This window comes from Aspergillus aculeatus (genome assembly GCF_001890905.1).
Source record: "Aspergillus aculeatus ATCC 16872 unplaced genomic scaffold ASPACscaffold_5, whole genome shotgun sequence".
Classification (NCBI taxonomy): domain Eukaryota; kingdom Fungi; phylum Ascomycota; class Eurotiomycetes; order Eurotiales; family Aspergillaceae; genus Aspergillus; species Aspergillus aculeatus.
In genome coordinates, this window is record NW_017962980.1 from 737616 (window position 1) to 760692 (window position 23077).

Sequence of the window (23077 nt, forward strand, 5' to 3'; positions counted from 1 at the left end):
CTTGCCGGAAACTGTGCGCCGGTTTTTTCTGGCGACAAGTGAATCCAGGAGGATTATCTTCCACGAATCCAAAACGTCGCTCTTTCTTAGTGAAGGCTTCTGCAGAGGCCATAGGGTTGCCGATCTCGTCTTCGTGCTTCGAATGGCCCGGAGTCAAACCCCTTTGTTTAGCTTCACAATCGGTGCGGCGAATTTTCCGTTTCTGCACCTTGGCGATGAAAATATTGCCGGCGTTGATGAGTATCATGATTGATATCTTCTTTGTGCATCACACTAGGCTTCAATGCTGTAGAATTCGGGATGTCGAGTGCAGTGAGACTGCCTTTTTTCGTTTGATCGCACCTGCCGAAAACAAGTTGAAATCCGCAGCATGTAATGAGGATGAGAAATCTCAGGTAGTGATGCTGATCACAGTCATCTATTGCTATCACTATCAACGAGTATACAGTATCAGTGATCATGGATTGGTTTAGTTTCATCCTATTCCTCTTAGCCATCGAGGTCAGTTTGTTCACATCACTCACAGCAGCTGAGTGTTCGCCCCTCCAAGTTCGTCGACCCTCTCTCCCGGGTACTGAAGTGGTAGCGTCCATGGTCTTCCCTGTGTTCGACATGGAGATTGACGGACTTCAAGTCAATCCAATCAAGCATCGTCGAGTCAGCGTGACCTTCTGCAATGTCAGCCTGACTTACACCCACCCCGGTTGGGATGATTTGATTAACATCAAGGTGTGGCTACCTCTCTCGGGTTGGAACCAGCGCCTGCAGGGCATCGGTGGCGACGATTTCGCGGGGACCCGCGGTGACAGTGCCACGGCCATGGCCGTGGCCGAGGGGTATGCAGCAGTTAGCTCCGACTTGGGACATAATGCATTCGCCCCGTCGGCACGAGAATGGGCGCTCGATGACGAGTCGGGGCATGTGAACGTGGCCCGGCTGCTGGATTTCTCCTCCGTCGCTCTGTCCGAGATGGCTATTCTGGCGAAAGACATTGTCCAACAATTCTACGGAGAGGTGCCGAAGCGCTCCTACTGGAACGGATGCTCCGGGGGCGGCCGCCAGGGAATGGTGCTCGCGCAGAGGTTTCCCGATGCTTTTGATGGGATTTGAGCGGGTTCTCCATCTCTCAGCTGGGCGCATTCGATGCCGGTGAGCTATTGGTTCAACTTTGCGATGCGTTTGCTGAACATCTATCCATCTCCCTGCGTGATGAACGCTATTGCTGCGGAGGTCATCAAGGCCTGCGACGATCGTGATGGAGTCATCGATGGAATCATTACCGAGCCAGACCTTTGTGACTTTAATGCGCTTCTCCTTGTCGGCAAGCATGTCGACTGCGGTGACGGAGTCGACGTTGAGATTACGCTTGATGTGGTCATTCTGGCTCAGAAGATGTGGCAGGGCATGCGCGATCAGTACGGGGTGCCTTTGTGGCATGGCTTTTCACGAGGTTCGCTGTGGCACGGCACTGAGTGTTCCTCGTCGGAAGCAGTCCACAATCATAGTTGTAACCCTACGCTCTATCGCGTTGTGATCGACTGGCTGTCGTTGTTCCTCGCGCAGAACCCAGATCTAGATCTATATCAGTTGAAGTTGACATATCCAGAGTTTGAAGGCTTGTTTCGTCTCTCGGTCGCCGGCTATCGGTCCATAATCAGCGCCGACTCCCCTGATCTTCACGAGTTCAAGAAGCGCGGAGGTAAGATCATTCACTGGCATGGGCTGAACGACGAGAAAATAGCTCCCGGTGGGTCCAAGGCCTACTATGCAGCCGTGACAGAGCGTGATCCTGCAGTCATGGACTTTTACCGGTATTTCGAGGCTCCAGGGGTCGGCCACTGTGGCTCAGGGCCGGGCCCTGCTCCTTCGGCCATGATGGCCGCACTGACAACATGGGTAGAAATGGGGATGGCTCCGGATAGCCTTCCAGCTGTATCGGAAGATGGGAGTCTGTCGAGGATTGTGTGTCCATACCCTTTGGTAGTCACCTACCTGGGAGGAGATCCTGATAAGCCCGAAGGTTTCGGCTGTTGGGGATCAATGGGAGAACCCGGGTATCAGACGAGCTGGCCTTTGCATGTTGGATGGGGTTGGGACGATGTTGAGACAGTCGTTTGAGCATCAAACGTGGGTAAAGTATAATAGGTAGGTAGACATGGACTTTCAGGAGGTAGGTGCTGTGGTAAATGGGGGTGTACAATATGGTAGCCTAACTACGGGAATCCAATGTAGGCTCTTTGTTGACTTGGGCGTGGTATATATGAAGGTGTATGCAGGAATACAAAAAGGAAAAAGAGAGGGCCGAACGCGGATCGAACGCGTGACCTCGGGATCTGCAATCCTACGCTCTACCACTGAGCTACCGACCCATTTGTTGATACGTCACCAAACAATACAAACTATAATAGTGTGACGTAATTTACCATCATCAACTCATCATTATCCTTTCTTCGTCACTTCGGCATCACCCAGCCACAATACATAATCGCCTCCAAATCTCTCCATTCCTGCACTTATTCCTCTAGGAGCTCATCTAGTATCTGTGACTTGCAACCCGGCTTGACGAGGATATTCTGGTATGGTTGATTCTAATCCTTTCTTTCGCACAACAGCCGCAACATCGCTGATATATATCCGCTTCTCGGGTGGAGCACAAATTATCAACCCATCATTATTGCGGACACCTGCAATCAAACACTGATAGAATAATTCATCCTTGCATATTCATTCGAGAGTGACCGAGCATATACACAATCCTCGATCGACGCACAGTAGACCACAACGAAGATCAATGCGCAAATCGGAAATCCAACCGCTTGCTCCCAGTTTCCGTCGTGGTATTGATGTAATGCTGTCGTTGCTGCACAACAGAAAAGAGGGACTATTAGCAACCGCATCGAATGCTATGGGTAGTCGGAGTAACAAGAGAGAACCCACCTCCTCCGTCATAGCATTCCAAACCTTATCCCTATGCTTGTTCCGCAGAACATAATAGACCTTCGTAAGCAAGAACAGCACGATCGCGAGGACGTTGATGCCCAGAAGCACGGAGTTTCCCCGACGGTACTTGGGTTGGTCGTCTGTACGGTAGATGTTGTTCCCGATGATGCCGCCGACTTGGACGAACACTGGATGTAGCAGAGGGTGTCAGCGCTAGCACTTGGATTCAGAGGGGCTTGAGAGGGTGGGGTTGGATCTCATCGTTTGTAGATGATTCACTCCGGGTTTCTGTTATTGGAAAGGGTGGTAGGGTAAGGGGCAACTCACTGTTGTACAGCGCCGCGGAGATCGTTCGTGTGCCCACGTTGTTTGAGTTCTTCGAGATCCACCCGACCAGAATCGCGTGGCAGTACGGGTAGCATAGCAGCGTCGTTACGAGGCCGAAGGTGCCCCACGCGTTGGTCATGGTGCCGGACCAGAAGCGCAGGGCGATGACGCAGGGTAGGGTCCAGATGCTTTGGAGCATGGCGACGAAGGTGCGTTCGTTGAGATATTCGCTCAGGCGGGTTAGGAGGAGGAGGGTGATGATGTGGCCAACGCTGGAAGGGATGGTGAGGAGGTTCGTGGTGAACTGTTTGATGTCAATGTTCAGCTGATCGTGCTGGAGCTGACGAGGGGTTCGTGACTCACCGTACTGAAGCCGACACTTTTAAGTGTGAGCGTAATGTAGGCCGAAACGGGTGTTTGGGGAATGTAGACGATCAGGCCGAGGATGTAGATGGGCCAGAGGTCGTAGTCGCGCAGGGAGTTCCAGAGGCGGCGAGGGGTGATGGGCTGCCGATTATGCATGTCCCCTGGTGATGTTGTGTGAGCTTCATGGGTCTGAGAGAGAATGGTCTAAGAGGAAGCAGAGATGCAAATGCTGACCTTTGGAAGGGTCGTCTCGAAGGACCCGGTTCACCACGATGCTGACTTCCCGATCCGTGAACCATCCCTTGGGGCGGAACCACTTCTTTGTGTCGACGGCAGAGGCAGGCATGCGAAAGAACGAGGCCAGACCGACGAGGAGTGTGATCAGCCCTTCAATAAGGAAAAGCCACCTGGATACCATGCTTTAGTGCACGCTCGTGAGGCTCGAGAAGCATCTACTCACCTCCAGCCGGCCATACCTTGGATGCCCCGCATATGAAGGACTCCGAATGCAATGAATGAGGTGATAATGGTAGTGGTTGAAAGAGCAGTCCAAAAGATACTAAGGGAAAGATGAGTATATATGTCACGAGCCCAGCGAAGTATGATCACCTTAAACGAGTCGGGAGTTCTCTGCTGGTATAGAAGTACGACAACCACAGAACAATATCAGGAATAAAGCCACCCTATTGAAAAGTTAGAGCAAGGAAGCAATCTTTGGAAAGATTCGGTTACCTCGAGAATCCCCAGAAGCGCTCTCGTAGCGTAGAAAGTCCGCTTTCCAGTCAAGCCAGCCTGGGCTGCTGCAACGATAGACCAAAGGGTCATCTGCATCGGGATCCACCGATCCGGCCCCATCTTCTTGGACACCAATTGCGACGGTAACTCTGCAAGCAGAAAGGAGACGAGAAAGATAGTGTTACCGGTGTTGTAGTCTAACCATGTTAACTCCAGGCCATAATGCAGAGTGACTAGCTGTCTTACTATCAGTCGTCAACCCAAGGTCATTCAGCAAATTATCTGACACCGCTTGGACGAGATTGCCTCTGTCAACCTGAAGACCAAAGAACATCACACACTAAAACACCCAGTCAGTGAGCAAGTTATGTAAACAAACAAGAACAGAAGTTGACATACAGCCCACAGACACACACGCCAGTCCAGCTTGCGAACCAACGCTTTCTCTTCCTCCGGGGTCCACGTGAGGGTCGGATCAAAGACGTGTCGACACTCGTACTGTGCCTTCTCATAGATCATAGCGTAGCGCTCCGCGACCTCTGGGTCCGCGAACGGATTGTGTCCCTGTAAGTCGGAAGCGCTATCGTTGAACTGCTGTGTCTGGACATAGACGCCATCTTTGCTTCCGACCGAGTCTTGTACGGCCGAGTGACTTGTTGGGTGTGGACCAACGGACTGTTGGTCGATGTCGCCTGTTTTAGCCATGTTGCGCAAGGCAAGTCTCTCAGAAAGCACAGAGTGACAATTGTAGGAGGTCCAGGTTCCAGATCCGCGATACCTCATGCGAGGCAGGTTGTCTCCAATTTGAACTGTCGAGATTTCTAGCACGCCATTGCCAAGCTGGTCGCGTATAGTGCCACTGGTTGATCGAGAACATTTATCGCCGCTCTTCGGCGATATAGCCGGATGCAATGATAGAATGCATGCTATGCAAAGCAAAGTCGCCCTGATAGAGTACACCAAAGTTCTTAGTGTATGTACCTCGCCGTGAGCTCGCAATCCCTAGTCCGGATTGTCAAGGGGGGATAGATAAGCGTACTTCAACGGGATTTGTCCAGACATCGGCATCCACAGCAGGGTTCACCTAGAGGCAACACTCCCCGCCTCTTCGTCTTTGCCAAGTCGTTGGTGCGGCGTGAGGGAGCGACGATAGTGTAGCGGTGATGCCTTCAGGGTGAGGATGGCGTCATTTTGAGGGGCTGCCCTTGCTTGCCCATCTCAATTCCACAGCGATGAAAAAGGCAATGGCTACCTCACACAGCGCCCGGACTGATGGGATTTCTCTAAGTTTCTTTTGGGGTATCTTCTAATCTAAAAATCTATGTATATGATGACAATCTAGCTGGTTCACACCGGGCCATTTGTGGGTTCCAGTATCTCGGCGTAACGATTGAGAGAGCGACCTATTAGGTTGACCAGCTGCCATATATAATCTCCTGTAAACAACCTCGCCCAGAGCCTTGTCACAGTTGCACTTAGTCTTGTGTTATTCGACAGGAGCCAGTCGCGGGAAACTCCGTGCTGGACTTCCATGACCATCTCTAAAACAAATTCAAGCAGCTTGTTCTCTTGTTCAGTCAGACTCGGCTCTGGACTTGGGACTGTCGCCACCTCTAGCCACTTGGCCAGTAGTACGGCACATTCAAGCGAGCACAAGGCGTACTGATTGGACCAGGACACGACAAGAGTGTGCGCCACATAGTTTATGCCCAGTTTGATGGGTGTGCTGAGCGCGTGAGCACAGTGTAATGCGGCGCGAGTAAGTCTATCGCTCCGTTGCACACATAACTCATCCTTCAAGGAACGGGCTATCTCATCCGGGTTCCAGGTTTGTAGTCGTCGCGCGGAGCTGAAATCGGCATTGAGACGGATATATGCTAGACGGAGGAGAGCTGTCGAGGTGAAAGAGAGCGGACCGTGAGGGTTAAAAGGATCAATGGAGGATTCCTGATTGTGTTCCCAGCACTGACACCAGTTTTCTAACGCCTGTTCTAGAGAATTGATCACTGCTGGTGATAAGAAGCCACCACTGGAGACGGGGAGGCGACTGGCTTTTTGCATCAACCAAATGTTTTGAATCATTGCATGGATCAGTACATAGCCGCCCATCGAGGTGAAACTTTCCAGGCGACCTTTGGCTCCAGAGGATTGTGGAAAAAGTGCATTCAAGGCAGCTTGTAGCTTAGGCTCCCCGCGGCTTTGGCTTCTCTCCATAAGCCACTGGCTCGCACTCGTCGCATTCCATTCTTTTTCTGTGCAAGGCAAGTCAAGAGTGAGCTCTTCAGTCAAGATCAGCGGCGGTATGTCAAACACAATAGTATGCACGCTGAAAAAACAAAAGACGATCAGCTTCGTCCTCTTGACACATTCGTTTCGGATCCAGCTCTCCCAAGTCCCATCCTGTGCCGGCAGCTCGTTTAATCCCCCCTGTCGGAGAAGAGTTTCCATGACGCTTCGCATGTAAAGAGCCTCGTGATGTGGGGGATCGCGCTCAAACCAGCATGAAACGGACATCAATATGAGAAATGCCTGAATAGTTTCAATGATATCCTGATCTCTGACCGCCTTGTCGACATGATTTGCCATTTGGTGAGTGGAGCAACCCCACTGGAATTCTCTCCGGACATGCTCAAGAGTGACGGCCTTTGCAACCTTAAATAGTTCCAGACTCGTGTCAGGCTCGCGGCAGTACTGAGCTCCTAAAGCAGCCATAGCGAGAAGCAGATGCACGGGGGTCGCATCCGTGTCCAGCGTGGCGATGTGCAAAAATGGATAGTGGTCATGAAAACCATTCATATACCCACCAAGACAGCGGGATAAGGCGTGTCGCGACGGGACAAACGAATTATGAACGACGTTGGCATAGTCTGTCAGGGTTGCAATAATGCGGTCCCTGCACTGCGTCGTTACCGATATTTGGCTACTAGGCTCACGAGCCTTATAGGGTGCCTGAGTCCTGTCCGGTTGGAGTGATGGCAACTGCGTTCCATGTCGGGGCAATACAGGTGTGGAAGGTGAGCCAATGTCCTTGGCTGACTTGCCCTTCGCAACGGTGTGACCGTAATCCGAAGTTGCTGGGTCAAAATGAAAGGCAGGGAAGAGAGGAAGTGGTTGGTAAGTGGGTGAGTAAGGGTGACTTGGAAGCGGAATGCTATCTAGGAAAGTGGTGAAGTCATCCCCATCATGGGAGATAGACTGGCCATAACTGGTAAAAGGTTCGGTAAACCCAGGAGCTTCAGGAGGCGCTGCTGCCGCCGTTTGGGAGTTTGCGACAGTATGCCCTGGAACCGTGTCCGCTAACGGCACTGGGAAGGAAGCTGGGGAAGCCGTAGTTATCGGCTGACCCTGCCGAGGAGTTGGCGAAAGTGGACGGCCAGCCACTGCTGATGCCAGAACATTAAGTCCGTCAAATATTTGAGGAGAAGCAGGCTGCGGTGAGCTTGTTGGTGTAGCATCCAGGGTCGGGCTGCTGTGAGCCAGGCGTTCGTGACGCGCCAATAGGTCTCTACTAAGGTATTAGCGGGATTCTCAAGTCATAATCGAAGAGAATCGGTGGTAACTGACTTGCGCGTGAATGACTTGGGGCATTTGGTGCATATGTACGGCTTCTCTTTTGTGTCTGCGCCTCGGGGTCAATTGGATTTGTCATCACAGATCATAGAATGATAGAAGAGGGGGTCTATACGTGAGCGGTCATGACGCTGAAGATGCTCTAGGCGAGCGAATGTCCTGGGGCATCGCTGGCATTGGTATGGTTTGGTAGGAGAGCCCATCACAGGGGATGAGTATGGCGCGTAGAATTGCGAGTAGATTACAAGATTTAATCGTGGAGAAGTTGCAGAGTCCAGAACACGCCGTGTTGTGGAACTGCCGGGCGCCACGCCGCACAAGGGAAAGTCCCAGAGGCCTCCGGCCAATCGGCAGGATTGACCGACCAGGCAATTAGTCATCCGCCTCTATCTTCCCCCACGTTTTTTGTCTCCTTAATTCATCCATAGCCACATCTAAACAACTTCTGGCATTTCTTGAACTCATGAATTGTCACCTCTTTCTAAGCTATACTATAGGATCTGCCCCACAGTATGCAGAGAGATCGTCACTGCTATCCCTTTCCAAAACGCGGGTGACAGTGCTCAGGCCGAGTTTACTAGTACTTCCCTGACATGGACAATCGTTTCGGCTACTGCCTACAGTATATACCTTTCACAAAAGGTTTTCATTCAGTGTATCTCTTAGCATACATCGGAATCTCCCAAGCTTTGGTGACATTCTAGATCCTTTTTGACTTCTTGCATGCTATTTCGCCGCCGGTAAATCTGTATGTATGAAGATCTAGATTAGTCTGAAGGCTACCTTCTGCCTCAGGCAGTAAAGAATAACAGGTCTAGCATGCTACAAATCCCCCTTATTACATTGGTCTGAGCTCATCTTGAGCGAAATGAGATGTACTTACCCAGCCTTCAAACCTGAGGTTGGCCCCACTGTTGCCGACTGATGCCGAGAAGTTTATTGGAATCGAAATGCGTCATCGACTCCGGATAAGGTTACATTTGCCTCGCATCTTCGAACCGGACAACTGCCAGCACTGCTTTGGTGCGCATGACGTTCGCTGTGCTGGTCGAGCGTTGTCTTGCACCCTCAGACGGTCCTAGGCATTTGCGTCTCATTATAAGTCTCCATGCAGGATCATCATGTTTCGTGAGACAATCCCTTTATTATGCTGTTCTTTCAGTCACAGGATGTTCCCACCGAGGTTTTTCACCTAGCATGCCTAGTCTTGCAAATTGATGAGATGACTGCCACTTCAACGGAGACTTGTGCTTTGCGCAGGGAGTTGACTCCCTGATTGTTCAAGCACTGTCGGGTGAATCCTCACGCCACTAATAAGAGGCCTATGACCTCAACCGACTGATCCGCAATTTACTCAAACTACAGATCAGCAGCCACCATGTCGGAAAAGAGATCAAGTGGCGAGTCGAGCGGCTCCTCCTCCCCCATCAGCTATCACAGCGTGCAGCATCAGGAAGAAATTCATTCAGACCCGGACGATCGGCGCAATGCAAGCTCAGACAGTGACACTTCCCCGGGCAGCCCGCATTCTACGCAGGGTCATCGCGTTCACTTCGGGGCAGATAGAACGTTCTCGTACGGAGACTGGCAGCTCGGAGTCGGCCCTCTAAGTCAGTCATCGTCTCATCTACGGCGTCGCTCGTCGGCGCATCCATCCATAGACATCACAGAAGCACCTAGGAGACGGAATACGCGGGCCGCAGTTGGTTATAGATGGGAACCGGAGTACCTCGAGGGATCACCATCTCGTGAATCCAACACAGCAGAAAAGCGATCCAAGAGGACACGCCTCAGAGCTTTTCGGGATACAGTCAAACAGAAGACCGCCCACTGGGCTGCTCGCCTGGGTCGCCCAACAGAAGGCGAGGATGACCTGCAACCGATCGACTATCGTCGTCGCAGCACGGATGTGCAAATCAATCAAGAGGCAGAGGTCAAGGATCAGATCACATGCAGCTCGGAAGCGCACCGCATCATCCGGGGCTTGACGCACGACGATACCGGGCGTCGCCGGAGCACTCGCCGCGATTCAGCCTTGCATCATGCGATCGACATGCCTCCAGATGATACAGACGAATTTGGTGGAGGCACTGAGAGCCAACCAACCGGCGGGATATTGTCGCACCTGCTACGCCTCAGCGGGGGTCTGGATCAGGTCCAAAAATCGACTCGGGGACTCAACATGCCCTCGGGGATGTGGACTCCGTTCGGTGGAAGCACCCCAGGGACGACCACTCCTCGCAAGGGAAAGCCGCGATGGTACAAGAAGCCGCCTAACATGTCCACGTCCACCTTGGTTGGGGCCGCCAGTCATAGTGGCGCCAGCACCCCGATCTCGAACCAGCTTCTGGGCGTGGCCTCAAGGCGCCGCGACAAGCATTCTCGGCGGCGCAGCTTCCGACTGGAAGATGAGATCCAGGTGACTCTCCGCATCGCCGAGATCATCGCACGACAGCGGTACATCATGCAACTGTGCAAGGCGCTGATGATGTTCGGGGCGCCGACTCATCGCTTGGAAGAATACATGCTGATGACCTCGAAAGTGCTGGAGATCGAGAGCCAGTACCTGTACGTCCCGGGATGCATGATCATGGCCTTCGATGACCCTAGCACCCGAACGACGGAAGTGAAGCTCGTTCGCGTGGTGCAAGGCGTGAACCTGGGCCGTCTCTCGGACACGCACAACGTGTATAAGAACGTCATCCACGACGTGATCGGGATCGAAGAGGCCACCGGCGAACTGGAGGAGCTCATGACCAAGAAGCCGCGGTTCAACAAATGGATCATCGTGTTTGTGTACGGGCTCGCCACGGCCATGGTGGGACCGTTCGCATTCAGCGCGCGGCCCATCGACATGCCCATCATCTTCTTCAACGGCTGCCTGCTCGGGGTCATGCAACATGTGATCGCGCCCCGCTCGGTGCTCTACAACAACGTCTTCGAAGTGACGGCCGCGGTGCTGACCTCCTTCCTGGCGCGAGCCTTCGGCAGCATCCATCGCCCGCACGGCTCCGGCCGGCTCTTCTGCTTCTCGGCCATCGCGCAGTCCTCGATCGCGCTCATCCTCCCCGGCTACACGGTGCTGTGCAGCAGCCTGGAGCTGCAATCGCACCAGATCGTCGCCGGGTCCATCCGGATGGTCTACGCGATCATCTACTCGCTCTTCCTGGGCTACGGCGTCACCGTCGGCACGACGATCTACGGGCTGATCGACAAGACGGCGACCTCCAGCCTCAGCTGCCCCTCGGCCGGCGCCTTCAAGGACCCGTACCTCCAGCGCTTCCCCTTCGTCGCGCTCTTCTCGGTGTGCCTCCTCGTGGTCAACCAGGGCAAATGGAAGCAGGCCCCCGTGATGACCACCATCTCCATGGCCGGCTACGTCACCAACTACTTCGTCTCCGCGCGCCTGGGCAACAACTCGCAGGTCGCCAACACGGTCGGCGCCTTCGTCGTCGGCGTCATCGGCAACCTCTACAGCCGCCTCTGGCACGGCCACGCCGCCGCCGCCGTCCTCCCGGCCATCTTCGTGCTGGTCCCCTCCGGCCTCGCCGCCACCGGCAGCCTCATCACCGGCGTCGACACGGCCGACCAGATCCGCTCCAACGTCACCAAGAACCATACTACCACCACCTCGTCATCGCAGAGTTCTGAATCCTCGAATATCTTGGGGTTCGGAATGATCCAGGTCGCGATCGGCATCACGGTCGGGTTGTTCGTCGCCGCGTTGGTGGTGTATCCGTTTGGAAAGCGGCGCAGTGGGCTGTTTAGCTTTTAGGGAGGAGGAGCTCAGGTTCTTGGGGATGGCACTGGTTGCTGGTTTATAGACTATCGAATCGTAAGCTTACATTGGTGAATATCAAACATATCCATGAGATTCACCACGCCGCCAAAAGAGGAATATAAGAGGTCTGAATGACACTGGGAGGTTAGATCAGATTACGTACAGTACAGTAACTTACACCTCCAAGCTCAACCGCATACAATCCAGGCTGATGGTATGCCTCAAAACTCCAAGCAATCCTGCTATGTATGAGTGGTAGCATACTCCAACTCCCCCCGGGGCTGGATCTCCCTCCTCAACCCAACCCAAATCAGCTTCAATTCCAGGAACCTACAACGCCTGCCCGAAGAACACTTATTCACTTATTGAGTGGAAGACCTTAGTACCGATCAAGATACACATTAGAACTCAATCTATATATGAAAAGAAACCAGAACCGAGTCTCGCTCATGCTCATGCCAATGTTCACGCTCACGCTCAAGCAAGCACATCAACCAAGACAAACCCACAGAAAGAAAGTAAGTGAACCGGCACCCTTCCTTCCTCACTCGACTCAACTCAACTCGACTCGATTCGAGATGAAACAGATCATTAAACTAGAAATCCCAGACTTCACTTCGACTTCACGATCCACAATTCGAGTCCAAAACTAGCCAAACCCAGCATCGCACCAGGTCACGTCACAGCACATCGCATTATCTCATCATCATCGCTCATGGGAAAACACAATGCACACACGAATATATATATATGCTATGCTCAACAAGCACAAAAAAACAAACAAGTTTTCGCTTCCGCTGATGTTCTATACAAATGGATTGCAGAAAGGAAGACGACACACACCCAGTCTATGGGTGATTTGATTGCATATTCGGATTCTGTCCCAATGGCGAAAAGAACCAAGATGGACAAGGGTTCAATCGTTCTTCCAAATCGTATACCCCACCATTTCAAGGAGATACCGTTCGCGACCGATCATCACCTGCCGGGCTTCGGTCTGCAAGAAGAGTTGACACATTTCCAGCATGCGGGGTCGATCTCCCACGTCGCTCAGATGGCGGAGATCGGTCAACGTGACGGTGATCTCCGAGAAGGATGGGCTGGTCGCTAGCCGGAAGACGCGGTGACGGAAATCCCTCGGGACGGCAGGGTTGGTGGCGAGCCAGTCGCAGAGGCAGTCGAACAGGTGGTTGTTGACTATGAAGAGCAAGAGGGAGTCGAGAGAGGTCCAGTCTACGTCTTCCAGGACGAGGGTGGAGGGGAGGACGGGCACAAGGGCGGTCTGGAGGCTGATTACGGAAGAGAGGGCGTCGAGGAGTAGGCGGTCTTCTTCTTTTTCCTCTTCGTCGGGGTTCATGTTGGGGTCTCGTTCGGTCTTGTGGTCGGGAACTGAGATTGTCGGCTTGGGGTAGCCCAGTTGTGGACTGCTGCTGTTGCTGTTGCTGTTGCTGTTGCTGGCTGGGTTGTAGGGAGACTCGGGGACTAAGATGCCCCGGTGGAGGGGAGAGTCGGGGGCGACGATGGGACGGTCGTAGCCGAGTTGACCGCGCCAGAAGCGGTTGCAGGCAACCTCCAACAGCATGCACGGGATGAGGACAACGTAGCCCTCCCAGAGCCGGGAGGTCATCATCGAGGCGCCACCGGCGATGAGGCCGGTCCACCCGGACGCGACGGCGTGCCACTTGAAGCATTGGAAGCGACGCTGAAGTCGGTCGCGGAACGGGGCGAGCATGGCCCCCGACCGGGAGCACGCGCGTTCGTAGCTGTGAAAGCGCCAGACCAGATAGGCGGACCAGATGGCATTGATGATGCCGTAGATGGCCGCGAAGGAGTTGCCGACGTACCCCGAGAGCAGGTTGCTGATGAAGTATACGTGTCGGTCGGAGCCCCAGATGGCCATAATCGTGCCCGTGCCGACCAGAAGGCCGCCGATCCCGAGGAACACGTCCATGACGATGCGATCGACCAGTTCGGTGCCCAGTTCGCGGTGGCTGACCCCCAGACGGCGGTCGATGAAACGGAGTGTGGTGGCATCCGGTGCGGGACATTCGAGGTGCTGGGCCTGTAGGGATTTGAGGTACGTGCGCTCTCGTTGGAGGATCCGGACGTTCTGCCAGCTGAGCACACTGTCGCGGACAGCAAACCCGCTGATCAACAGTGCTAGAGGGCCTCCAATCGCCATGAAGATAATGGCGTATAACGGGACGGGGACATCGTTCCACACATTAGCAGCAAAGTCACCCGCATTGGCGAACTCCAGGAACCCCACGCTCGCCAGCAGACTGTTGCGGTACCACAATGGATTGATGACGTGAAGTTTTCGTCGTTGCCGTAAGAGAGTGACGGATGCTGGAGGTAGAGAGCCCGTCTCATGCTCTTCGTGATGCAGGACCTTATCGGAGACGATCGGGGGGAGGGTGTCCTGCGAGGGGCGCATCGGGGGCAGCGAGACCTGAGGGGATGGAGCCCCTCCAGCCGGCGGTGGAGGAACAGCCCTGGAGAGAGAGGGAGAGGGAAAGGAGGAAAGGGGAATTAGAGGGAGAAGACGCCAGGGATGGCATAAAGAAGAAGGGGAAATTATAGGAGATGTGGGTGGTCGGGGGGGAATGAAGAAGCTGGATGGGAAAGAGAAGAGAAAGAGGGAAGACGAAAGAGAAGTTGGAACTTGGCAGAGAAGCTGGAAAGAGAGACGCGCAACAAACTAGCGGGCAAGAATGGAGTCCGGAATGTCGGTCGGCCAGTTGATTGGCCGGTCGCCTGGGAGTATCCGCACTTGGCATGCCTTATAGGGCTGACGCTTGTTCAACCCACGAGCACCGAAAACTCAATGCTGTTTAGCTTTCATCGGATTTCGCAATCATGCGATCAGATAATTCGGATCCATGGCGTTGTCATCTGAGAAATATTCCAGGAGCCTAAGTAGTGGTGGTTCAAAATCAGGTCCGATGGAGAGGGGAAAAGTCAAAGGGAAGACACCCGTGCAGATTGCAGCCTGCCACTTCAAAAGGTGCTCATGCACATTAAGGTAGTAGGTACTCCCCCCTAACATACTTCTCGACACTACAAAGACAGGACTCATTCGACGGAAAAAAAATAAAAAGGAAGTTCATCATTTACAACGAGTGGGTTAAGGAATACAGTAAAACGGCCCTATGCTCCCTTGGCCACCTTGGTCGGCCCAGTTCTCGACCCGTCCATCGTGGTGTTCAATGCCTTGATCATGCGTACACCAGCATCAGCAGCCTCCTGAGGTGCCCATGACCAGAATTGGCGTCCATGGTGCAGGCCATCGTGTCCCGGCTGCAAAAGCCCCTCCTTACTGGTGCTCACATCGGTACCGGTGGTGTACACACTGACCTTGTCCTCGAACCGGACCCGCGGCTTGCCCCGCGGGGAAACATTGCCTGACGTAGCCTCGAGGTAGCGCTTGCGCATGCCGTACCGCTTGGCCTCTGCCCGTTTGAGGGTTACGGAGCTAATCCTTTCCATGCCGGTCTGAACCACAAACCGGACGCCAAGATACGCCCACTCCGCCAGAAGCAGGGTCAGCAGGAAGGAGGAGAACTGCACTCCTTCCATGCTATTACGATATAGATAAACGACCGCGGCCGTGGAAAGCGTTCCTAGCCAGGCAAGCACTTCCAGTCCCTGCAGAGACGGGCCGATCGAGTCCGCCCGAATCGGCGGGGGTCGCTGGCATTCCAGACTGAGCTTGAAGAAGTCGCCTCGCAGCTCTAGCCAGTTGTTGGCTAAGAATCCGAGCGGCACCAAGGGCCAGGCCACTCCAAAAAGGGCCAGATATCCAAACTGTACACACATCTCCAAAGTGTCGTCATGAACGTTGTATTCATCCGCTTCCACTTCATCGCGCACACGCGCAAGGAATGCCGCCTCTTCGGGTGCATCGACGAGTAACAAATCAGTCCGCTGGGAATGACGACGAGGCATGCGAGCGGCATCGCGACCGTCGCGATAGGTGCGCCACTTGTGCATTAGCGTCTGCTTGACGTAGGGGAGCACAATCTCCTCGCCAAAATTGAGCAGTTGGGCGGTCGCAGACAAGTAGATTACCTCTTGCTGAAGGCGGGCCGGATCAATGTGAATCTCCTTGGCAAGATTAGCAGACATGAGGCCATAAGTGCGGAAGACGTCCAGATAAGGGACCAGCTTCGTGCCAAACGGCACGTAAACAAATGCAGTCAGCAAGGTAGGCAGGAAGGCGGTGATGAAATGCATGACAAAGGTCTTGGAAGTCTGGGCGACATCGTACTGGTCCTGCGTGCGGTAATTTTCGTAGTCGGTCAACTGCTTGGCGAACTCGGTGAGCGTATTGGTGATCCACGGCAGCGAGAGGGAGAACAGGATGGTTGGAAGAAACTCCAGGTAGCCCTTAAAGGGACCAGTATATATTTCGGAGACCAATACCTCGGAAGCAAATGACAAGATGATCAAAGTGCCCAAGGCTAGAGCAGCTACGGTCGCAAAGGGGATAAGTAGCAGCTGCCTGAGGAACTGCTTTTGCGTCGAAAACACCTTCACCGTCTCCCCTGTAACGGAGTTTTGGACTTCTTTATCCCACACCCATTCCGGTCGATTGACCTTGAGAATGCCGACATCCCGAACATTCCACCGTAGGCTCAAATCAATCTCGCGAGTCTTCCAGTACTCAACAAAGATAATACACCAGAGGCAGTTGACAAGAGCGCAAGTGATGGAATAAGGGCCCAGATAGAACCAGCAGAAAATGCCCCAGACGGCGGGGAAGACGAGAAAAGTGGAATAGCAGTGGATGAAGGCAAAATAGAAAGCGACCTAGTTTGTTCAGGGCATGTGATCAGTATCTATTATGCGCAAGCGCGTGGAGGAAGTCCAAATCCAACGAGGAATGGGGAAAAAAAGAGTGCTTACCTTTTCGCCGAACAGCGCCCGGATAGCGTCGAGATCTTCGGCGGTAATATTGAGCGTCTTACTCCATTTGCGCAAGAGTTCGGCATTAGCGGCGCGGTCCTGGAGAGGGATGGCGGCCTGAATATTCTTCCACTGGCCGATTTTGGGGGTGATTCCCGCCCCTCCCAAGTGTTTCTGCCAAGTCACCGCATGATAGACCGACCGGAGGGCTTCCGCGGCAGTCTCAGACTCAACCACCGTGTGATCGTCGCCTGCAGGGAACTCATGGATAATGCCGTGTAACCAATCCTTGACTCTAAGCGATTGTTAGATTAGGGATGCGAGGGTGGGTGAGTGGGATGGGTGGGGTGCCCCAGGCTCAAAAATACCGAGATTTGTAGACCATGTTCCCCAGGAGATCAGGGGGAACGCGAATGAAGACCAGCAGGGAGGGTCCGTAACCATGGCGAACCTGGACCTGCAGATGCGCCTCCTCCAAGTCGTGGACTAAAGTTCGAAACTCGGAAATGGCCTGCGAGATTTCTGCACCGAGGATGTGGCTGTAAGCTAACGTTGTTGTCAATCATGGTTGTGGTTGAGGTACACTCCTTACCGAGATCTTCGAATGAGTAGTGGATGACCCAGTCGACGCCGAAATTATCCAGCTCGGCATGGTCGACGGGCTGATGACCGGCAAAGAGCCCCATCTCGAGTTGATCGGAGGGGGTTGGAGGTCGTGACAGAAGAGAATGGACGAAAGGAAGATAAGAGATCAAAGGAAGGGATGATGATATCGAGATTCGAAAGGATATCGATGGTGGGCGGGGGAGTCAAAGTAGCGAGTGGGATAGCCTCATCTCCGCGCGGCGGTGGGGGAGGCTCACGGATGCATCCACACTCCGTGTGTTTGGAGAAAGAAGGGGGGGGGAGAGGGGGGGCAATTGAAAAACAAGAGGAGTAAAATGGGAAATGGGGAAGCGAAGGGATGGGGGGAGGGGAAAGAAGTAAGTGTGTGTAAGGAGAAAAGAACTAAAGAGACTAAGAAAGAATATGAAGTGGGTGGTGGGCAGCCTCTGGATATTTAGCACTAAACCATGACTGTGGATTAATAAGTGATTTTGGACAGGACAGAGTTGAAAGACGATGAGAAGTGAGAGTGACTTGATGATAAAAATAATAATAATCCTCCAACCGCCAAGGTCAGCCAGTACTAGCCTCAGCCCTACAAGGCAATGTGGCCAATGGTTCCGCCCCTGCCACTTTTCTCAGCGCTACGCAGGGCTGCACTCTACGTACCAGTTTACCAGGACCTATAGGTACAGTACGAGTACTCTGCCCAGCCAATGTTCCCCAATCCCTGGTCTCATCATTGACCCACTAAGATAATTCTGCATACTAGGTAGATTTTGTCTTCGCTCCACGCTTCGAGTTTATTTGGAATTGACGCATTGCGACCGCAAGGAAAGAGTGGCTCAGTTGTTCTGGAAGGAATTCCTGCTGCCTGTGCCAAAACCGCCGTGATCCGGTACATACGGGGTAACGGTAACTTGGAACTCCTTGCGTCATCCCGTAACAGCATTGATAAAACCACTAGACCGAAAGTAGACAGGTGAATGTGGCGCCACATGGGGCAACAGCAATCACCACCAATGAAAACTTCATTTGGGGTCGATAATGCAGCCACCTTGCAGGCATCCATTATTACGATACAAGGTCATTACCATCGCGGCAGTCCAACCTCAAATTTGTTTAGTTCCAATCATCCCATCTCTGGAAACTTCCTTCCACTCCGACCGTGGTCCGCGGATCCCTCACTCATCTAATTTGGACCTCTGGGTGGTTCAACAGGCATATTCATTTCCAATCCATCGTTATCGAACCCTGCAACTGCAAATCATCCAGCAAGCTTTTTCTTCCTGCGCCGGATGGGCCTCCCGGGCAACCTTGAGACCTTGAGTTGATGTCTATAAATGCTTAACTATCACCGTCTTGTTGGATCGACACCACACCATCAACCCGCGATCGCATCACTTCTGCTTCACTCTCCCCACCAAACCCTTGGCTACCTCAACCATTAGCGATTTAATTCTCCTCCTCGCCGTCGATATACTCTACATCCCTGCTCGCCACTATCGCTAGACCATCAACCTGTGGAACAATAGTTAGCGCTTATCATCTCTTGACCAAAATCCCCCGTATCCATGCTCGCCGCCACTCTCGACTTAATGGCTCGTCGATTCTTTCCGGGCCAGAACGCTGCCTTCGGGCTGAGTGTCTTTCTCTTTACATTCATGTTTTTGCCTACCTTGGTCGTCTTGCTCGCCGTCATTGTCTTCTTTCTTTTCTACTTTCCACGGCTTCGGAAGCCGATTCACGATTAATGGACAATGCTTGTGGCTGTACAATCAGCCCATCAGCCCCGTGGGACCGACATGCGATACGAAGCCCCGAGATAATGATAATGACTACTCAGACTCTGTTACGAAGAGTGCCACCTCACCATAGAAGAGACGACCAATTGCGACCATTAACATGGAGACGGGCACAATGATCACCTGAATTTCATCTAATGAATGCCAACCATTGACGATGTTTACGGCTTGGATCGATCGGGGCCGGAGTAAGTTCACTTTTATCGCCCAACGATTATGCTGCACCAACCTATGTGCACTTGTCTGTGTGCATAATACGCTTGACATGACCGATCACTCATTTGGACATGTAGACATTTACTGTCGAATGCAAGCCGACCCGTGTCTACGAGGCATGCTTCCTCCACAATATCTTATCTCTTTAGAGATACTTCATTTTGGTTTGTGTGCTGTGATCAAAGATAATCGTGACGTTCGCAACACCATATGCGGATTTTGTTCAGGGCGCGTCCAGAATTACAGAAGCCACACACCAAGCTGTCAGGCAAAGCAGAGTGATCGTCCGGGTACAGGACTGTGCAGGACTATACATTGGCACATGCACAGGCAGCATACCGCACATAACCATCCGCTGTGAAGATCTATCTCGAGCTAATCATAGGAAGTCAAACAAAAATGACACCTATCAGATATGAGTTTTCATGGGTAGTTGACCGACAGATCAGTCACTTTGACTGCAAGAGGGTAAAGCAATCTGCAGAGTGTATGCGAAATGATTTCTTTTACTGCATCCAAGGTGTCAAAAACCTTGGTATTGACCAAAACTTCATTTTCATGGAAATAAACTATTGAGTTGACTGGCCAACCAGCAGTGTAAAGTTTTGATATATTCTCTTTTCCCCGTATGAGCTACCACTTCGAAGTAGACCAAATCCCAGCTTCATATTGTGTCCTCCAGACACTGCACCTGGTTACTTCTGTCTATGCCTATTCAAGCTCCCTGGATTGGCTACCAAATATCCCTCTTGTAAAGAGCACGAGCTAGCTGCATGAGTATATCAAAGGGAAAAGAGCATTGTCAGTCAAGTGACTTCATACTTCCATCGTGTTTCTTTCTCCGAGATCCAAGAGGTACTTAGTTTTCCGCTCAGAAGAACACAAATGGCAGGTCTGTCCACCTTGGCCCGCTCCAACACCTCCCGCCGCTTCCATCCTCCACCTCCTACCATCTTATCATCTGCATTGTCCTGTACATCGGCCTGTTTCATCTCAGTGACCTCGCATCTCATCTACATCTTGTTCTCGGCACTGGACACTGTACAGATCTGACCCCAGTAATATTGGAATTGACGAACCACAGACCCACAAGTGTGTTGGCCGATGTTCCTGTGTCAACTTTGGATACACCCCAAACCATCCTCGGAAAACTACACAGACCTACAGGTTTTCGTCTTCTGTCACCTTGATGACTGAAGGACACGCCGATCCCTGATTCTGTCGTCACAGCGTCTCCAAAGAACGGAGTGCTAGGAGTTGTCTTGCGAAATGCTCCAGGGTGCGCTATATGTGTCAGCTCATGAAACCACGCAAATGCTATGATGCAGCGGTCTGTTTTTCAGTGGTTAGCCTCTTCGCTTGCGAGCTGTCTGAACAAGGAGGTAGTTGTTGTGTCCTTCCGGTCACCGACGCCGCATCGATGGAGATATACCACCTCAGGTGTGTTTCCAGGCAAACCTCGTCCCCACTCATAAAGCCGACTCGGTCTCTGTGAGAAGTTGCCATTTTATACAAACAGACACTTAGTTCCGCAGCAAAAACTCCTACTTGAGCGATCTCTGAAACACTGCCAGCGAGGCGGGGTCGGGAGCTGAGAACTGGGAGCCTTGCAAAGCTGTTTATCTTACATTTAACAATTCCAGAAGGGAGGTTTGACCTGAAACCAAACTGGCTCAACTAGAACCAGCTTTGGTGTTCTGAGAATGATTAGAGTTTCATATCATCATGGACGACACTCCCGCAGGATTATATGAGACAGTTTTTGGACAATGAAACAATGCTACTAAAATAACCTTGAACAACAACGGAACAGAACTTCCACAGTGAAGGATCATTCACGAACTCAAACTACACCAAGCAGATCGAGATCGGATCGCCAAAACCTTATCTGAAAAAGCCGGGATAAGAATCGATCTACTCATGCCCTCAGGATGACTTAATGGATTAACAGCGCATGATTTCTCCGCGACCGAGCATTGACGTCATTGACTCACCTCCTAGATATACATCTCGTCAAGACCGATGCATTTCTTGATGAGCGACCTTCATGTGATGACCTTCTCAAAACCTAGTATAGGCATTCACAATGGCCCAGAATGATAACAAGAAGAGAGTGGTAGTCATCGGCGCCGGGGCTGCAGGTATGGTAAGTATTTCCGCATCCCTGCAGTCTCCATCATCATCACTATCACCATCACCGCAACCCAGCACACCCACGCTAACACCTCACTGAAACCCCAAAGTCCTGCGCCTCCACCCTAGCCAACCACCCCAACAAATTTGACATTACCCTCATCGACAGCGCCCCGCAGACCGGCGGCCAAGCGACCACAATCCCCCTTGACGCCGCAAAGCATGGCGGCGCGACCTGGCTCAACGACGGGGTGCAAGGCGGCTCCCCAATCTTCCGCCACACCTTCCACTTCTTCGAGAAGTACGGCTACGAGCCGCACCCCGTGCAGCTGCAGGTCTCCTTCGGCAAAGGGCGAGACAGCTTCTTCACCAACGTGTTCCCCAGCCCGTTGGTGGACACCTACTCGGCGGAGATCAGCAAGCTGGGCCGCGTGCTGCGCTGGATCAAGCGGCTGATGCCGATCCTGGGCCTGATGCCCATCAAGACGATGCTGCGGCTGTTCCGCTTCAGCACGGACTTCGGGCTCAAGATGGTGCTGCCGCTGATCGCGCTGTTCCTGGGGACGGGCAACCAGACCCCCAACGTGGCGTGCGTGCTGCTGGAGCGGCTGTTCGACGATCCGCAGATGCGCCTGTGGGAGTACGACGAGGACATGCTGATGCAGAACCGGCCGCAGATGTACACCTTCCCCAACCTGGGGGAGTTTTACCACGACTGGAAGGGGGATCTGGTGGCGAAAGGGGTGCGGGTGCTCCTGGAGACGGAGGCCGATGTGTTGGACCGAAAAAATAAACAAGTCAAGCTGCGTCTACGGTCGGTGAAGGACGGCCAGCAGGAACGCCCCAACGAGGCCGGCAAGGGGACGGTGGAGGACTTCGACGAGCTGATCCTGTGCTGCCCCGCCGACGAGGCGCTGTCGATGCTGGGCGCGCACGCGACCTGGCGCGAGCGGTACGTGCTGAACGGCGTCAAGTTCTTCAACGACCTGACCATCACGCACACCGACTCCGAGTACTTCAACAGCCTGTTCGAGACCCGCTACAAGGAGGAGCTCTGCGGCAAGGGCAGCTCCGAGACCCGCCAGGAGCAGATCGCCTTCGCGCAGCAGATGCCGCCGCGCTGCCGCACGGACGGCTGGGAGGGCTTCGCCCCCATGTACTTCACCCACTCCTTCGACTCGGACCCCGACAAGATCGAGATGGGCTTCGACTGCACCCACTACCAGCATCAGTTCCGGGAGGCGATCGGCGAGGACGCCCTGCCGCCCGAGCCCGAGCGCCACGTCTACCAGACCATCTTCCTGAATGAGGATCACAAACACCTGTGGACGTGGGAGGGGATCGACAAGGACAAGATCATCGGCGAGAAGTGGTGGCATCAGTTCGGCCACCGCTGGCAGCATTACCTGCGCGTCGTGCCGGGGATGATGTTCATCAATGGGAAGAATAATACGTTGTATGCCGGGGCGTGGACCATGGTGGTATGTTTCTTTCTGCTGATGGGTTTAGTTTTCGAAAGGAGCTGACAGATTCACTAGAATATGCACGAGATCGCATGCATCTCCGGGATGGCAGCGGCCTACCGGTTAGGTGCGGTGTACGAGCCGTTCGACGACTTCGCCGAGGATGTCTTCTCCAAGTACCTACTTGTCAGTCACGGCGTGAGATACAAGCGGAGGACATGAACACA

The 23077-nt window shown here is 53.1% G+C and overlaps 7 protein-coding genes and 1 non-coding gene across 8 annotated transcripts; 3 read left to right on the forward strand and 5 right to left on the reverse strand.

The window, feature by feature from the left end:
* Positions 1 to 612: 612 nt before the first annotated feature.
* Positions 613 to 2738, forward strand: ASPACDRAFT_51259 (uncharacterized protein; the record flags this gene model as incomplete). The annotated part of the gene is made up of 3 exons (XM_020202456.1): positions 613 to 1082; positions 1155 to 2020; positions 2734 to 2738. 3 exons carry the CDS (start codon positions 613 to 615, stop codon positions 2736 to 2738), a joined length of 1341 nt encoding a protein of 446 aa, XP_020057718.1.
* Positions 2298 to 2369, reverse strand: ASPACDRAFT_t121. The gene has a single exon. It is a non-coding gene; the product is annotated as a tRNA-Cys (tRNA).
* Positions 2739 to 2788: 50 nt separating the features above from the next.
* Positions 2789 to 5073, reverse strand: ASPACDRAFT_26299 (uncharacterized protein; the record flags this gene model as incomplete). Its single annotated transcript, XM_020199407.1, has 10 exons — positions 2789 to 2860; positions 2938 to 3128; positions 3268 to 3571; positions 3631 to 3794; positions 3868 to 4040; positions 4094 to 4192; positions 4243 to 4316; positions 4366 to 4565; positions 4615 to 4708; positions 4768 to 5073. 10 exons carry the CDS (start codon positions 5071 to 5073, stop codon positions 2789 to 2791), a joined length of 1677 nt encoding a protein of 558 aa, XP_020057719.1.
* Positions 5074 to 5715: 642 nt separating this feature from the next.
* Positions 5716 to 8065, reverse strand: ASPACDRAFT_51261 (transcription factor domain-containing protein; the record flags this gene model as incomplete). The annotated part of the gene is made up of 3 exons (XM_020202457.1): positions 5716 to 7873; positions 7929 to 7987; positions 8054 to 8065. The coding sequence occupies 3 exons, from the start codon at positions 8063 to 8065 to the stop codon at positions 5716 to 5718; spliced, it is 2229 nt and encodes a 742-aa protein (XP_020057720.1).
* Positions 8066 to 9550: 1485 nt separating this feature from the next.
* Positions 9551 to 11713, forward strand: ASPACDRAFT_11854 (threonine/serine exporter family protein; the record flags this gene model as incomplete). The annotated part of the gene is made up of 1 exon (XM_020196175.2): positions 9551 to 11713. A coding segment is annotated over one exon (2163 nt), but the record flags the coding sequence as incomplete, so codon positions are not given.
* Positions 11714 to 12635: 922 nt separating this feature from the next.
* Positions 12636 to 14156, reverse strand: ASPACDRAFT_59088 (uncharacterized protein; the record flags this gene model as incomplete). The annotated part of the gene is made up of 1 exon (XM_020203410.1): positions 12636 to 14156. One exon carries the CDS (start codon positions 14154 to 14156, stop codon positions 12636 to 12638), a length of 1521 nt encoding a protein of 506 aa, XP_020057722.1.
* A 713-nt stretch (positions 14157 to 14869) lies between these two features.
* On the reverse strand, positions 14870 to 17748 carry ASPACDRAFT_1866839 (anoctamin family protein; the record flags this gene model as incomplete). Its single annotated transcript, XM_020197885.1, has 4 exons — positions 17220 to 17748; positions 16996 to 17149; positions 16628 to 16922; positions 14870 to 16531 (listed from the first exon to the last, which is right to left on the reverse strand). Exons 1-4 carry the CDS (start codon positions 17311 to 17313, stop codon positions 14870 to 14872), a joined length of 2205 nt encoding a protein of 734 aa, XP_020057723.1. The 5' UTR covers positions 17314 to 17748.
* A 3592-nt stretch (positions 17749 to 21340) lies between these two features.
* Positions 21341 to 23072, forward strand: ASPACDRAFT_51264 (putative flavin-containing amine oxidasedehydrogenase; the record flags this gene model as incomplete). Its single annotated transcript, XM_020202458.1, has 3 exons — positions 21341 to 21400; positions 21498 to 22868; positions 22926 to 23072. The coding sequence occupies 3 exons, from the start codon at positions 21341 to 21343 to the stop codon at positions 23070 to 23072; spliced, it is 1578 nt and encodes a 525-aa protein (XP_020057724.1).
* Positions 23073 to 23077: the final 5 nt, after the last annotated feature.